The sequence below is a fragment of the Alosa pseudoharengus genome, unplaced genomic scaffold (genome assembly GCF_046254945.1).
Source record: "Alosa pseudoharengus isolate Yale_2024_CS ecotype anadromous, Long Island Sound unplaced genomic scaffold, YU_APseudo_1.1 YU_APseudo_1.1_scf_5, whole genome shotgun sequence".
Classification (NCBI taxonomy): Eukaryota; Metazoa; Chordata; class Actinopteri; order Clupeiformes; family Clupeidae; genus Alosa; species Alosa pseudoharengus.
The window spans coordinates 18,449,874-18,464,627 of record NW_027468837.1 but is presented as its reverse complement, the minus strand read 5'-3'; the positions used below and the strand labels follow the sequence as shown (position 1 = coordinate 18,464,627).

Here is a 14,754-nt window from a genome sequence, read left to right as displayed (position 1 = left end):
GAGGAAAAACAATTAAACCGTGGGACTGGTGAAGATCATTGGATTGTGTGTGTGTGTGTGTGTGTGTGTGTGTGTGTGTGTGTGTGTGTGTGTGGGTGTGTGTGTCTTTTCCTAATTTAAAGACTTTCAAACGTAGATGCACAACAGAATACAACACAGATACTGTCACATTTCATGCTGCATGAATTAAGCCACCTATCCTGTTGCTCATGTACATCTTTTTCTGGATCACCAAACTCACAGTTGTTTGTTTTAGGTATCTTAGGCCTGGAAATGCTTTATACATGAATCCTGAATATTATCCTGAATTCTCATTTTCAGAATTGATTTTGATGAGTGACCTTAGTCGTAAGGCGCCAGCTTGGTTTGTTTTCGTTTGGTAGAAAAATCTGTTGTCCAATGATTAAACTGATGAGCTGTTTAGTCAGACATTTGAAAACAGTCCTTGAGTGAAAATGCTATTGTTTCAGTAACAATGTGCACTGATGCAACGACTTGAATAGGTGACACAGAGGAGTTGAAAAACATTGTTTTGACAGGGTAATTTTCTACCTCCACAAGAGAAACCCTTTGTGTTACAGAATCTGGTGTGAAGTGTGACACCACTGTCTGATTTTATCTTTAACCAGACGTCAGGGGTATTTTTTTTTTTTTTTTTTGGGGGGGGGGGTATATATTCAGCTTGGGAAGAGGTCATTCTCTGTTTTTAAATTCTCTTACTTCTCTCTCTCTGCCTCTTGCCCACACACCCCCACCCCTGTGACAGCAAGGGGGAATTCCTTCGCTACAGATTTACTCCCGAGCCCTCATAAATGTGTAACAGGCTCGCCTGAGCCCACATTCGGGTCAATTACCCATGAAGGGTGCCTGTCGCCTGCCACTTGGCCTTGTTTTCATTAGCTGAGCGTTTCCAACCTCCAGCCTTGCTCTCTGCCATTCCTCGCTGTGATTCATTAATTGAGATTAAACACAATATTGTCTTAATGATTTGTGAAAAGCATGAAATCAGCAAGGAAGTTCAGGGATGGGTATCTTTAGGCCTGTTGGGCCCTGTGGCTACATGTTTAGCCCTTTTCTTTAACATATTAAAAACTTTCAATTTTAAATGATCAAAAGGTTTAGGAAGGATATCAGTAAACTAGGAGTCCGTAAACTAAGCATCTGTGACGCCATTAGGCCTTTTTTTTTGAAGGACTAATGATTTTAATGACATGGCTAGTTTGGCCATGACAATGTCAATTGTGCAGTTGTTTTCAAAGACGCATTCTGAATCAGTCAACAGTTGTTTAAAAAAACATAACGTTGTCAGTCAATGGCTTTTGGCTATCCAGCACAAGACAAGTTGAGTAACAGCTGTTGATTATGTCTTTAGTTGTCGTCAGTATTGTTTAGACTATATAACAATGAGTGGCAGCAAACCAATGCCAAAGATAGTGTCTTTAGCAGGAATAAGCCAGGTCCTCAGGGTATGAGAGTGAGAGAGAAAGCGTGTGTCAGGAACCTGTATGACAGCATTCCATGTTTAATTTACCTTTCCATGACTGACTGAAAATGGTAGGATTACCACGCAATGCAAGAGGGCGGCCAGCCAGTAGAATTGTGAAATGTGGGGAAATTAGAGAACAGGTTTCGGTGTTGTCACACACTTGGTCATTGTCTGACCTGACAGTTCACCGCTGAGCCTGTGTGTGTGTGTGTGTGTGTGTGTGTGTGTGTGTGTGTGTGTGTGTGTGTGTGTGTGAAAGAGGGATGGCTCTGGGATTCCTCTGTCTCAGTTAACAAAAATGTGCCATTGTATCACCATTTAGTATGGATTATTCATCCAGCCCAGTTCAGAGTTTTTAAATAAGGTCAAACTGGTAATTCAGTATATAAACAATTCATTATTAAGTAAGTAAGTAATTGGCCATAACTTTTATAAATAGCCCCTCTTATGTGGATAAGCATAAATGCATGTACATCATTGTACATCATCACCTGTCAATGCCATGGAGGGGTCATAGAAATAATGAATTTGTAATTAAAACAACCACAAGAGGCCAGTAGTGAGCCAAATTGACTTTGTGAGTGATTGCTAAAACAAAACTCAATGTAACAATTTCCCATGTTTATGACACCAGTATGTTACTATGGTATTAGTCATATCATTATCTATAGATTATTCTCCCATTCTTTGAATAATAAATGCATGCATGAATGAAGTCTTTATTCTTCTTGACTTGCAAAGATTGAGAATGGATAGTGGAAAGGACTCACATGAAACACATGGCAAAGTCGAAGTATATGCAGTGCTGTATAGCCAAAAATATTGCACTGATATTAATTTTACAGTGGCTGCCGTGCGTCACCCAGGTGGGTGCTACACATTGGGGGTGGTTAGTGAGGTTCCCCCTTCACTATAAAGTGCTTTGGGTGCCTTCAAAATCACAATATAAAAAATGCAATGTGTTAAATGTGTACAAATGAAAAACATCCAGTGAGCTTCCTGTGAAAGCCAAAAACCAAGCAACCTAAATATGAACACATGGAAGACTGAGCAGTGAAAATCTGGATGAAAGCCTCAGGGCTTGCCAGCTTCACTGAGTGTGTGACAGGCACTGATAAGAGCCGACGCTGATTGCATAAGGGGAGCGACGCTGTGGCCGGAGTGGTGAGAGGCCACCAATTGAAACCTGCGATAAACTCACAAAACTCAAGCTAAGCTGGAGGCCTTGGGTCAACAGTAAATATTGGCACAAATGAGCTTATTTGTGTGGAACCAACAGAACGTGTTTGTGTGTATACGTGCCTCTGTGTGTGTGTGTGTGTGTGTGTGTGTGTGTGTGTGTGTGTGTGTGTGTGTGTGTGTGTGTGTGTGTGTGTGTGTATATATATATATCCATTTTAAGATGAGCCTGAAACATAACAAAATGTGGAAAACTTGAAAGGGTCTGAATACTTTCCGGTTGCACTGTACATACATATGTATATATATATACGACCCAACACTAGGAGCCCTCTCGTTTCATCATGGAAAAACTGCAGTATGGAGGTGTGAAGGCGCGGGCTTGTTTTGTTTGACTGTATTCTCAGGAAAGCAAGTAGGGGAGGGGTGTGTTTGTGATAGGGAGGAGGGGAGGGTTGTGTGTGTGTGTGTGTGTGTGCGTGTATGACTCTGGAGTGTGTGGAAATCCCCCTCCCTGTGCTCACCTGGGCCCGCCTTGCAGGTATAAATGTCTCAACAGGTAAAAGTGGCAACAGGTGTACTAGACACACACAGAGGTAAACTGTTTGAGAAAGAGAAAGAGTCAGTGGAGAGAAGAGAGCCATTCCGGAGCTGTACATTTATGCGGACATAAGAACACTCCTCCTACAATTGTGGATTACAATTCAGTGGCACATTGCCTGATCCTGTTGAAGAACCTGGACTTTATTTTCTCCTGATTCTAAACCAGGTGAGTCCTCTTAGAAAGGGACCAATATTAGCTAGCATCCCTTCACTGGCAAGTCTTCCTTTCATAGTATAATGTAGAATCACACTAGATGATACTTGATCTTCATCACATGCCAAATGTGTATAATGTAATGGACTGAATAACGATGTAACCACTGCTTTACAAATAAAGTAGAATGCAGCCAGAAATGAAATGTGCAAAACTAGAATAGAGATTTGCATAGCTCAAAGCCATTTGGAAATGGTGCTGTTTTTCCCTATAAATAACTTTTTACATGGGAACCTCTTCAGCCTCACCATGGCAACCTCCAGTGAGCTCAGTCGGATCCTGAACAACGCAAACGGCGCGGTGTACCCCACCGAGCTGCTTCCCCTGCCTCCCATGCTGCACACAGTGACCTTCCCTGCCTCTGGCATCAACAAGACAGCCCAGCTCACGGACCTGTCATGTGGACACATGCTGGGTAAGGGCAATTAACCTCGTCAAGCTCCACAGCACCAAGCCTGCACTTGATCTTAGCACTTAGGACCAGCCTGTTGGGTTGCGTCCATAAAGAGCAGAAGAAAAAAAAAAACTGTTCAACTGTTCAGTTTGACAAGTTTGTTCGACATGGTTTGTCATTGTTTGTTGAGTCCTCAGAAGTTTCGATTGGTGCACTTAAGGGATGAAAAGACAAATGAGCAAACAAGAGAGAGAGAGAAAAAAATCATGATGGTCTGAACTTTGCAATGACCTAATTTCTTGAATCATTAACTCTCAGAAAATGTTTAACTGGGCCTGGTGGCGTCCGAGATGAATGTGTCCCTTTCATCCTGTGAGCGACCCAAACTTTATTTAACTTCTCCCTGGTGATAAAGCTGCGGTGTGACTCGCTGCAGTGGCGTCACCTGGCCAGGCAGCCAAACAGGCACAGATAAGCCTGAGGCAGACTCCTACTTTATGCTACCCTGGGCTTCCAAGCGTAGACGCTGATGGGTTAATGGGTGAACGCAAGGCCAGTCTGTGCTATTGCTGGGAGGATGGAGGTGTCACTGCCTTGAGAGTCATTTTTAGGTTGCCTGGGCTGACCTTGACTATTTTTTTCACCAAGGCATTTTATTTTTGTATGCATCGCTCCTTAGATTACAGTCTAACTAGAATGACAAGTTCCATGAAATAACACTTATATACACACACACACATACACACACACTCAATAACCAAAACATGAATGTGCACAAAAAATCAACCCTGACTTTAAGTTGCATTCAAACTGATTTGCCCTCACAGGTCCTTGGCAGCAGGTGAACCCTGTTTACTGGACCAAGAAGAACGTCCTGGACTGGATCGAGTACCACGTGGAAGACAGCAAGTACGACGCCAGCCTGCTCAACATGGACTACTGCTACATAGATGGTGTCAGTCTTTGCCAGCTGTCCCGTGAGGCGTTTCTCAACATGTATGGCGACCTGGGAGAGAGGCTGTACCAGAATCTGGAGCGCCTCAGGCTCAAGCATGGTAAGCCAGTTGTCACGAGTCTGGTACCATATCAATCTGAGCTGGTGTGTGCCGTTAGCGATAAATGGTAAAAAACAGCAATAGCCTTCTGTGGTTTTATTGGTGTAATTCTGTTGACTCCCATTGTGTCCCAATCACTGAGAATGGGAAACACGATAAGTGACAAATGTAAATGTTTGATGTTTGGTGCTTTCTCTTTATTCACTGTAGTATCTCTGTGTGTTCTCTTTTCTCTACAGATATACCCTGTGACCTGTCAGATCCTTTAAACGAAACCTACACCCTTTTGACAGACTTCCTGGGCAACTTACCACAGATTCCGACCTTCCTGAACGATGATGGCTTTGGACTCCTGGACACTGTGGTCGTAGGTTGTGGTAAGTTCCCTCACCGAACTGCTGTTATCTCCTGTGATACTGACTCTACTGTCCCACTAAGCTGATACAGTTACTAACTGATCCTCATTAACTACCCTCAGCAGACATCAAGAAAGAGAGGGATTCCTACGATTCCTGCAATTACTTCTCTGGATTCAGTGGTGACATGACTCCCCTGAGCGATGGTTATGAGTCTGGCTCTTCCATGTCTGACAGCCATCACAGTTCCCCCATGGGTAAGGGGGATTCCCATTCTGTCACTGACCTGAAGGATAACATCTATATTTGCTTTACTGTTTGTGTTTTGCATATAATTAATGTCACATGCTCTTCTCATCACAGGGAGTTTAATGAACCCCAGCTCTCCAGAATCCACTGGAAGTGAATCAGATCCAGAGTACATGGAGAAGCAATTCTCCATCAACAGTGAGTGTTTTGCCTCTGTTTTTCCCTCACTTTGATTCCCATTTGGATTATCACTAAAAAAATAAAGATGTATAAACTTTGAAAGTGTACAAACAAGACTGTGTACTGATGGCGTTGTTGTTGTTGTTGTTTTGCTCTAGAGAGCTTTGTGAAACAGGAACGTGGTGTGCAGAAGAGAGGAAGAGGAAGACCCCCAAAGATCAACAGAGGCAGTGACCACTACCTGGAGACCAAAAAGAGCAAACATGGTGAGAGCTCCTGAACTGTAATCATGCTAATGTTAATAACATATTAGTGGTGATTTTGGCTAGAGAGAATTAGACAATACTGTACATTCACATTTACATATTTATCAGACACATTTATCCACTTATTGTTTGCATTATTAATCAGACATGCCGTTTTATTCGTATGCATAATTCATGACACAAACACACACACAAGGGCGCGCACACACACACACACACACACACAAACACACACACACACAAACAGCTTAATCTTGATTGAGTGTTATTTTCAGAGAATAACACATACCTTCTTTTCATGATGCAGCGCCGCGAGGCACACATTTGTGGGAGTTTATCCGTGACATTCTCATCCATCCGGAGAAGAACCAGGGCCTGATGAAGTGGGAGGACCGGCGCGATGGCGTCTTCAAGTTTCTCAAGTCCGAGGCTGTGGCCCAGCTATGGGGCCAGAAGAAGAAGAACAGCAGCATGACCTACGAGAAGCTCAGCCGTGCCATGAGGTGAGAGAGGAGAGAGGAGAACCTGTAGAACACAGAGGGAACCCGTAGAACAGAAAGGGAACTTGTGCTACTGCGGAGGACTATCAAAGGAGCAGTAGAGAATGAGATTGAGCCTTAAACACTACAATCCAGACAATATGATCTATCTAAATTAACTCATACTGTACATTGAGTTAGATTTAAGAAAAAGGTAAAGAGTAGAACCCAAATCCAACGATGCAATAGCAATCAAACTAAATCAGACAAACAAAAAAAGAAGTGTCATGATTATTTAATGCTTCAGGGGCACAGAGAGTAGTAACTGCCACGCTAAAAAAAACCTAATTGACATGCAACGTCTGCTCCTCCCCCTCAGGTACTACTACAAGAGAGAGATCCTGGAACGTGTGGATGGGCGCCGGCTCGTCTACAAGTTTGGGAAGAACGCCAGCGGCTGGAAGCTGGAGGAAGTGGGCCTGGGAATGTGAAGTGTCAACAGGCGGGGTGGAGTGGATGAGAGGGGGAGAGGGTCAGGTAGCAGGGGGGATGATGACTGTCTGACACTTTTGGGAAAAGAGGTGTCCTCTGACACCCCTCTCTGCCAAGGGGACAAAAGACTGAAACTCCAAAAAAAAGTCCACCCAAATCCATCTCCTCCCACCTCCAGGATACAAAAGACACAAAATTCTCACGTCCAAGAATGTGGGAAGTGGTGTTGCAGACAATGTAAGCCAATGTTTTTTTTGGCTCAAGTAGGTTTTATGAACCAATAATGTTGTGTGAGTGTGTGTGTACTGTACATATACTCTTTTCCCATGTTCATGTTCCCTAAGGTGGATGGAAGCATGGTTAGTTGTCCGATTATTGGTCAGGTATTGCTATTGACAGGCCTTGCATGTCTAGGTGCTCCTCTCGACTCTGTCACTTTGTGTTTAATCTGAGGGATTTCAGGAATGGATTTTAGTCATCCATCTCTAAAACCTCAGTGCTGATGAGAGAGGCATTTGGACTTGGTTTGAAAAACTTTGAAGCACTACCTGTATATATTTACCTGTATGACTTTATGGTGATGGTTTTTGAACAGGGACTACTGTTTCATGCACTATTGTTATAACATGTAGAGAGTCCAGAGTTGCCATCTTTCATGCCTAATCTGGAGTAAGGCAGAGTACCAAAGCCTTAACATCACATTGCCTACTGAAAAATGTTACCAAGTTAAGTTTTTAGACAGCTTTAGAATTCATGTGAATGATTAGGTCTAGGCAAAAGAGTTGGCAACTCAGGGAGCCTGGTTTGAGACAAACACTAGGATGAGTGAATAGCGGAGATGAAAGTACTGAGACAAGCAAGAGAGAAATGAAAAGATGAAACACTCAGGGTGAGAGAATAACTGTGAAAAGTCATATGATGTATGACATCTCTGTTTTACTTTAAATATGCATATTTGTAAGCTCACCTTTATAAATCAACAACAATTAAAACCTGGCTATAGATGATTACTGCTTTTTTATATCAAAATCATTCAATAGCTTGTCTTGTATGAGAGTTAAATCTCAAATGTGTATCATTTACAGTTTCTGTATGATGTACTTACTTTAATGTATGGCATATTGTTTTTTGTACATGTCTTTGCTAAATAAAGTTAATGACAACAAGATTCTCAGTTAATGTTTTTACTTCATCTCCTGAATCCTGTGTGACAAATTAAAATATCACTAATGAAGGAAACAAAACAAAACAAAAAATAACCACACAAAAAACTGACCAAAACAGCATGCATAGGTATAAAGTCCTCTTTACAATCTCTGTAGGTTTTATAATAAATAGCTTGAAGTTCAAACATATACTGTATATATACATTTCAAGTGAATGGACTCAGATCCCTTCGTGTTGATCATCCACACTGCTTTTGGTTCCTTAACCTTAGAATAACCTTAGAATAACTGTAATTTTCTTATTGATCTATTTATTCTCACATTGTTCTGTAATGATTGATACTCTTTGGATCCTGTGAGAGAAATTTATCCCAATCCGTTAATTAGTGAACACACACAGCACACAGTGAGGTGAAGCACACACATAATCCCGGCGCAGTAAGCTGCCTACAACAACAGCAGCGCTCGGGGAGCAGTGAGGGGTTAGGTGCCTTGCTCTGGTCGGGGTTCGAACCGGCAACCCTCCGGTTACAAGTCCGAAGCACTAACCAGTAGGCCACGGCTGCCCCCTGTACATAGTTTTCTACTGATGATTCAAATGAGAGTATCCCTAGGGATGACATACAGTTGTGCTCATAAGTTTACATACCCATGCTAAAGTTGATTAAAAAGAGGAATAAAAAAAATCTTTTGGAAATTGATCTTAATGCCTTGATTTAAAAAATGAGGAAAAATCCAACCTTTAAGGACACCAATTTTCTATGATTGTGAATAAAGTTCCCTTGGCCGAATTAAAATAGCCCCACATCATCACATACCCTTCACCATACCTAAAGTTTGGCATGGGGTACTTTCCATAATATAATCTCTCAACGCAAATAAAAACAGCTATTAGGCTATAACTGAAATAAAACCATGCCAATTTCCAAAAGATGATTTTTTTATTCCTCTTTTTAGTCAACTTTAGCATGAGTGTGTAAACGTATGAGCACAGTAGGTTAACTGAAGGCATGCCTCACACACCCTTGGGTTCTCAGTTCAACTTAATATGGCACTACCTCCTTTGTCTCCCATGGACTCTAATGAAGAGTAATATCAAAACGTTTTGCTGCACCGAAATAAAAATCATCCACATGAGTGCTCTAGTGATTACTCCCTCTCTATACATATAATGTCCAACGTAAGTGCTCCAACGTTTTTTAAACATCATTTAGTGACACAGTGGTCTACAAATTACTTGAGTATTTCCACAGAACAACATCCCATCTCTAACAATCCCCATCTGGGTGACATGACAGTGATTTAATAGCCATGCTGTCTTCAAGAGCAACTGCTCATAAAGAACAATAGATGGCATCTGAAAAAATGTTACGTTACTGGAAATGATGAATTAGTATGTCTCTGTCACACTGTTTATCACAGGATCTTTGAAAAGGATCAGATGACCGTAAACCAGACTATGAGAAAATCACTTCAACTACCCCTTAACCATGGTCTGGATCATAATCTTAAATATACTCATTTTACTATGCTCTTGAATGTGCATTAAAGGATGCAATTGTCTTGGCACACACACACATTGAAAACTGAGACATTCCTGTCAAAGATAACAAACGTCTCATCACACCCCCACCCTCTCACACACAAGAACCCCCCCCCCCCCAGCCTAACATGTCACAGATGTCCTCCATGTCATCGCTCCCTTTATACAAACAGCATAAAAACCCTTAATGATCTCCTCAGAGGTTGCACATTGTTTACCTCACGACAGACATACTGTATCAGTGTCACAATGGCCTGACATGTGTCTGGAAGGTGGTTGCAACATGTAAGTATAGCAAGGGCCTACGCAGACTGTCCTCATCAGGCAGACATCAGACCAACAAGACCAGTGCAGTCTACTGTCTGATTCTTTATTTTTCTTTCCCAAGTTTGTTTATTAATTTCAAGACAACAATACAAAAGCAGTTAAAAAATATGTATAAAAACAAGTTTCCTTTTTTGCTTACATACACAAAATAAAATAAACAACAACAAATCAAATCAAATCAAACTAAAACATAACAACCCCCCGCAGTCAGCAATGAGGATTAAATACAAAAACACAGACACATATACATTATCCAAATTCAGCAAAACCTTTCAATAGGTAGTCACCCCAACAGAGCATAAAATACAACAAACTGCTAGGTTTAGGCCAGTCTAGTCTTAGTCAGGAATATGTGAGAAACTAGTACTCTCAAAATAAAGAAAAAATGGGCCCCATACTTTACAAATATTTTGAGAAGAACTCCTTGTAGAATTTCAATGTCAATGTCAATGTCAATTTTATTTATAAAGCGCATTTACAGACGGCTTAGCTGCACCAAAGTGCTTCACAATAAAGTGCAATAAATAAAAACAGGAAGGCACGAAACAAAAAGGGCTACAGTTAAGATAAATGAAGAAATGCAGAATAAAATAACATTTAAAGTTATAAAGGGAGACACTAGCCAAAGGCAAGTGAAAAGAGGTGGGTCTTTAAAAGGGACTTAAAAACATTAGAGACTGAGCTGAACGGATGTGGAGGGGGAGGCAGTTCCAGAGTCTAGGGGCTGCCACTGAAAAGGCTCTGCCCCCCTTAGTTTTCAGCCTGGCCCTGGGTTCTTCCAGCCGCAGTTGGTCTGCTGACCGTAGTGCTCTGGAAGGGGAATGGTGGTGGAGAAGATCAGACAAGTAGGTGGGGGCCAGACCATGGAGAGATTTGTATACAGTCAAGAGGAGTTTGAAATTGATGCGGTAGCGGATGGGGAGCCAGTGGAGTGAAGCCAGAACTGGGTTGGGCGTATGTTCACTTTTTTAGTGCAGGTGAGGAGTCGGGCGGCTGAGTTCTGAACCAACTGCAGGCGGCGGAGCTGGGATTGATCGATGCCAGTGTAGAGAGCATTACAGTAGTCCAGTTGTGATGTGATGAAGGCATGGATGACTCTCTCAAGATTGCTCTGGGGCAGGTAGGCTTTGGTCTTAGCTAGGGTTCTGAGGTGGAAAAAGCTCTTCCTAACTGCACTGACCTGCTGTTCGAACTTGAATTTGCTGTCAAAAATCACGCCCAGATTTCTGACAGAGGGCCTGATGTTAGAGGCAAGGGGGCCCAGGGCATTGGTGGAGAAGGCCAGAGAGGTTTTGCCAAAGACAATTAACTCAGTCTTGCTCTCATTAAGGTGGAGGAAGTTTGCACCCATCGATGCCTTGATGTCAGCAAGACAGTCACGCCGTAGATGGAGTGCAGCCTGCCCATCAGCCTTAAGGGGGATATACAGCTGGACGTCCTCTGCAAAGCAGTGGAAGGAGATGTTATGTTTTGCCAGGATATCCCCTAGGGGTAAAATGTACAGTAAAAAGAGGATGGGACCCAAAATAGAGCCTTGGGGGATCCCGCAGGTGAGGGGGGCAGGAGAGGAGATAGAGTCTCCTAGCTGGACAGAGAAGCTCCTATCGGCCAGGTAGGACCAGAAGAACTCCAGGGCTGAGTCTTTGATGCCCACATGATGCTCGAGCCGAGCCAGCAGGATCCTGTGATCCACCGTGTCGAAGGCTGCTGTTAGATCTAAGAGCACCAGGATCACAGGGCAACCTGAGTCAGCGGCTAGGAGCAGGTCATTGAGGACTCTCAGGAGCGCAGTTTCTGTGCTGTGGGCTGTTCTAAAGCCAGACTGGAACTTCTCATAAATGTTATTGTTGGATAGGAAGGATTGCAGCTGGACATAAACCACTCGCTCAAGGACTTTGGATAGGAACGGTAGCTTGGAGATAGGCCTGAAGTTTGAGAGGATAGCGGGGTCAAGGTTGGGCTTTTTTAGTAATGGTTGTAATGAAAAAAAGTCTGATTTTATTCCAATTAACATCTGCCAACCAGCGTACATGACAAGGGGGGGGGGGGGTTCTTAACTTCCATTTAGTTCAAATTAGTCTTCTTGCTAATAAGGTGACAAAGGCAATAACATCTCTATTAGATTGTAATAGGGAAGGTTCAAAGGAGGAGACATCAAACAATGCTGTGAGAGCATTTGGATTGATCCTACAGTATCTTCAACTGTTTCTGAAATAGTTTCAAAAATGTCCGTCCAGTAGTTACACAGAGATGGGCAGAGCTACCGGTATGAATTATATTGGCTGGGGTTTGCTTACTATCACATTCTGGAAATATATCTTTGTAGATCTTAGCCAGCCTCTCTTTAGTGTAATATGTACAGTACAGTGCAGAATTTTGCACTGAATAAGGCTATGTACCGTCTGATTGTGAGGGAAAACAAACACTTTATTCTTTATCAGTAGAAAAAATGGAGAGAAAATGATCAAAGAAACATACAGGCCATGTGCTTTGTTTATACTTTGCATAATGAAATGAATAGATGTAAGACCCTCCTAAACATGGTGACGAGGTCACGAGGTGAGCTACTGTATGAACTGGCATGATGGCTTATCATTTGCGTGCCTCTTTACTGCTTGTTAGTGGAATAATAAATACATGCTACAAAGTCACTCCTCCTATTACTGAGGATAGAGTCAAAAAGTGTTTTCCTGTTAACAGCAAAATTGCGATGGAATGTTGAGAAATCCACTCAATTATGCAGTGCAAAGGTCCCACAGGAACAGGGTTCAGTGACAGTGTGTGTAATGCATGGCTCTTCAGTTTGATGGATAAAGGAAATCCCCCAAGCTAACCTGCTATGCATGCATGATAGACCTTAGGGCACATCATGCATTAACAGGTCAACTGGTTAGAAGTGAATATGCCAGGTCAGACACTTAAGACACTGCAGACACTTTAAAGAATACTATCCCTGTCCTTGTTACTTTGAATAAAGTGTTGTTTAATAGGTAAATATAACCTCTCAGCACAGGAGAGCCGGATAAACAATCCTGTAAAAACAAGACGATGTTTAATAAACAATATCTAGGCGGTAATATGCAATAGAATTTTCCCAACTTTTGACTGTCGACTTTACTAAGGTTTGAAAGTAGGGATGTAACAATTACCGGTATAATGGTAAACCGCGATAAAAATGTTGACGATAACAATTACCGTTTTCTTTTCAAATATCATAATTATCACGGTTGATTACCGCAGTGTGGAAACCTTGTGTTTAATCCTTCCCAGCTTCATCCGAGCCTGCTTTTGACATACAGTAGGCCTGGTACAATGAAACAAAACTGGTACCCTACTGATTCTGTTGTCTAATTGATGGTTTTAACTGCGATTCGGATTAGGCTACACCTGATTTTAAAAGGCGGAACATTTTCACCGCAAGACGTGCACTGTATCATGTAGCCACTCTGCATCCTTTTATGTTCGCGTCCACATTAAATCAATTCCACTCACGTTATTAGGAGAATACAGTAGCCTAAAGTTTTATTTCGAAGACTTACTTTGGTCTCACTCATTGGATCCAAATAACAGAAATAGCAAACTCCAAGTCATGGTAGGGTAAGTTAAGTTATAAACACATAGCCAATTAAACATGACCAAGGAAAAAGTGAACTGGACACTTTTTGAAACTATTTCAGCTTGTGTAAGCCTATCAGTGCTTTCTGATATTGAACACACAAATACCGTGATAATACCGAAAACCGTGATAATTTTGGTCACTATAACCTTAAGGTTAAATTTTCATACCGTTACATCCCTTTTTGAAAGTTTCAACAAGTATTTTCCAACTTCTTGTTCACATAATTATGATATTCCTGAGATAAAACCATTTCTTACAGCACCTGGTATTGCCAGGCTGTTTCCCCTGCCTTCTAAGTCAGCCTACTAACCAGACTCGATGCAGCTTAGCTTCTGAGACCAGGCGTGCTGAGTGGGGCCATAAGTAGGCCTAATGAAAGAATGATCAAGTTTTCATAGATCTCATGAGACACGCTGGAAAATAAGTCTGCTGCCCATGCTGTACTACTGTACAAATCTTTGAACCCAAGAACTTCTATGGTGTGTTGGTGAGCAAACTTTAGCGCCTTTAGCAGTAAAACACCATTATAATAGAGTTTCTATTGAATACACACACATTTAAAAAGAGAACTTTGAAAGCAATTGGCCCATCCTATTGTCAACAACACACAACACTGCACCGGTGTAGACATATACACACACGCTCACTTGCTTTTTGTTAGTCACACCTGTTTAGCAGGTGTATTTGGCCTGCCGCCAGATTTTTGCTCCAGCACGTAATTTACTGGAAGACCATGTAACGTTGCCAGTAAACTAAGTATGAAGGAGGAGCTAAGTTTGTTATTAGATGATATTTTTCTCTCAGGAGACGTTATTGTTTTACATGCATGTTAAGCATCAGCTCTTACAGTAATATATCCAGGATATACGTAGATGTTCAAGAAGTGGACAGTTTTCACCCACTTTACACTTTCGCCCCAAGACCAATTACAGAGATAGGACCACCCTCTACTGAAGTCTATACAGATAAACTACTGTGTTTGAGGTGCAGAAGTAGAGATGCAGATAAAGAATGTCTAGCGATAAGATTTGTGTAAAGTACTTGTCTCTCAGCTACACATAAGGGTCATGTTTGTATCAGGTTTTTATATTACAATGACGTTAATCTACTGAACCAATGAGTAACCTCAGGGGTCTCTTTGTCATC

The 14,754-nt window shown here is 41.9% G+C and overlaps 1 protein-coding gene across 2 annotated transcripts; it reads left to right on the top strand.

Moving 5' to 3' along the window:
- The first annotated feature begins 3,222 nt into the window (after positions 1-3,222).
- elf3 (E74-like factor 3 (ets domain transcription factor, epithelial-specific)) lies at positions 3,223-8,121 on the top strand. Of its 2 annotated transcripts, none has more exons than XM_076268037.1 (9): positions 3,223-3,434; positions 3,725-3,897; positions 4,704-4,931; positions 5,171-5,308; positions 5,413-5,544; positions 5,651-5,734; positions 5,875-5,982; positions 6,290-6,485; positions 6,841-8,121. In XM_076268037.1, the coding sequence occupies exons 2-9, from the start codon at positions 3,732-3,734 to the stop codon at positions 6,950-6,952; spliced, it is 1,164 nt and encodes a 387-aa protein (XP_076124152.1). In that variant the 5' UTR covers positions 3,223-3,434; positions 3,725-3,731; the 3' UTR covers positions 6,953-8,121. The 2 variants fall into 2 exon arrangements, with proteins under 2 accessions (XP_076124152.1, XP_076124151.1); XM_076268036.1 differs by having other exon boundaries at positions 5,410-5,544.
- Positions 8,122-14,754: the final 6,633 nt, after the last annotated feature.

Coding starts and splice junctions, on each gene's coding strand:
- elf3 (XM_076268036.1), top strand. CDS start 3,732: ATGGCAACCTCCAGTGAGCTCAGTCGGATCCTGAACAACGCAAACGGC. Junction 4,932..5,170: donor GCGCCTCAGGCTCAAGCATG/GTAAGCCAGTTG, acceptor TTTTCTCTACAG/ATATACCCTGTGACCTGTCA. Junction 5,735..5,874: donor GAAGCAATTCTCCATCAACA/GTGAGTGTTTTG, acceptor GTTTTGCTCTAG/AGAGCTTTGTGAAACAGGAA.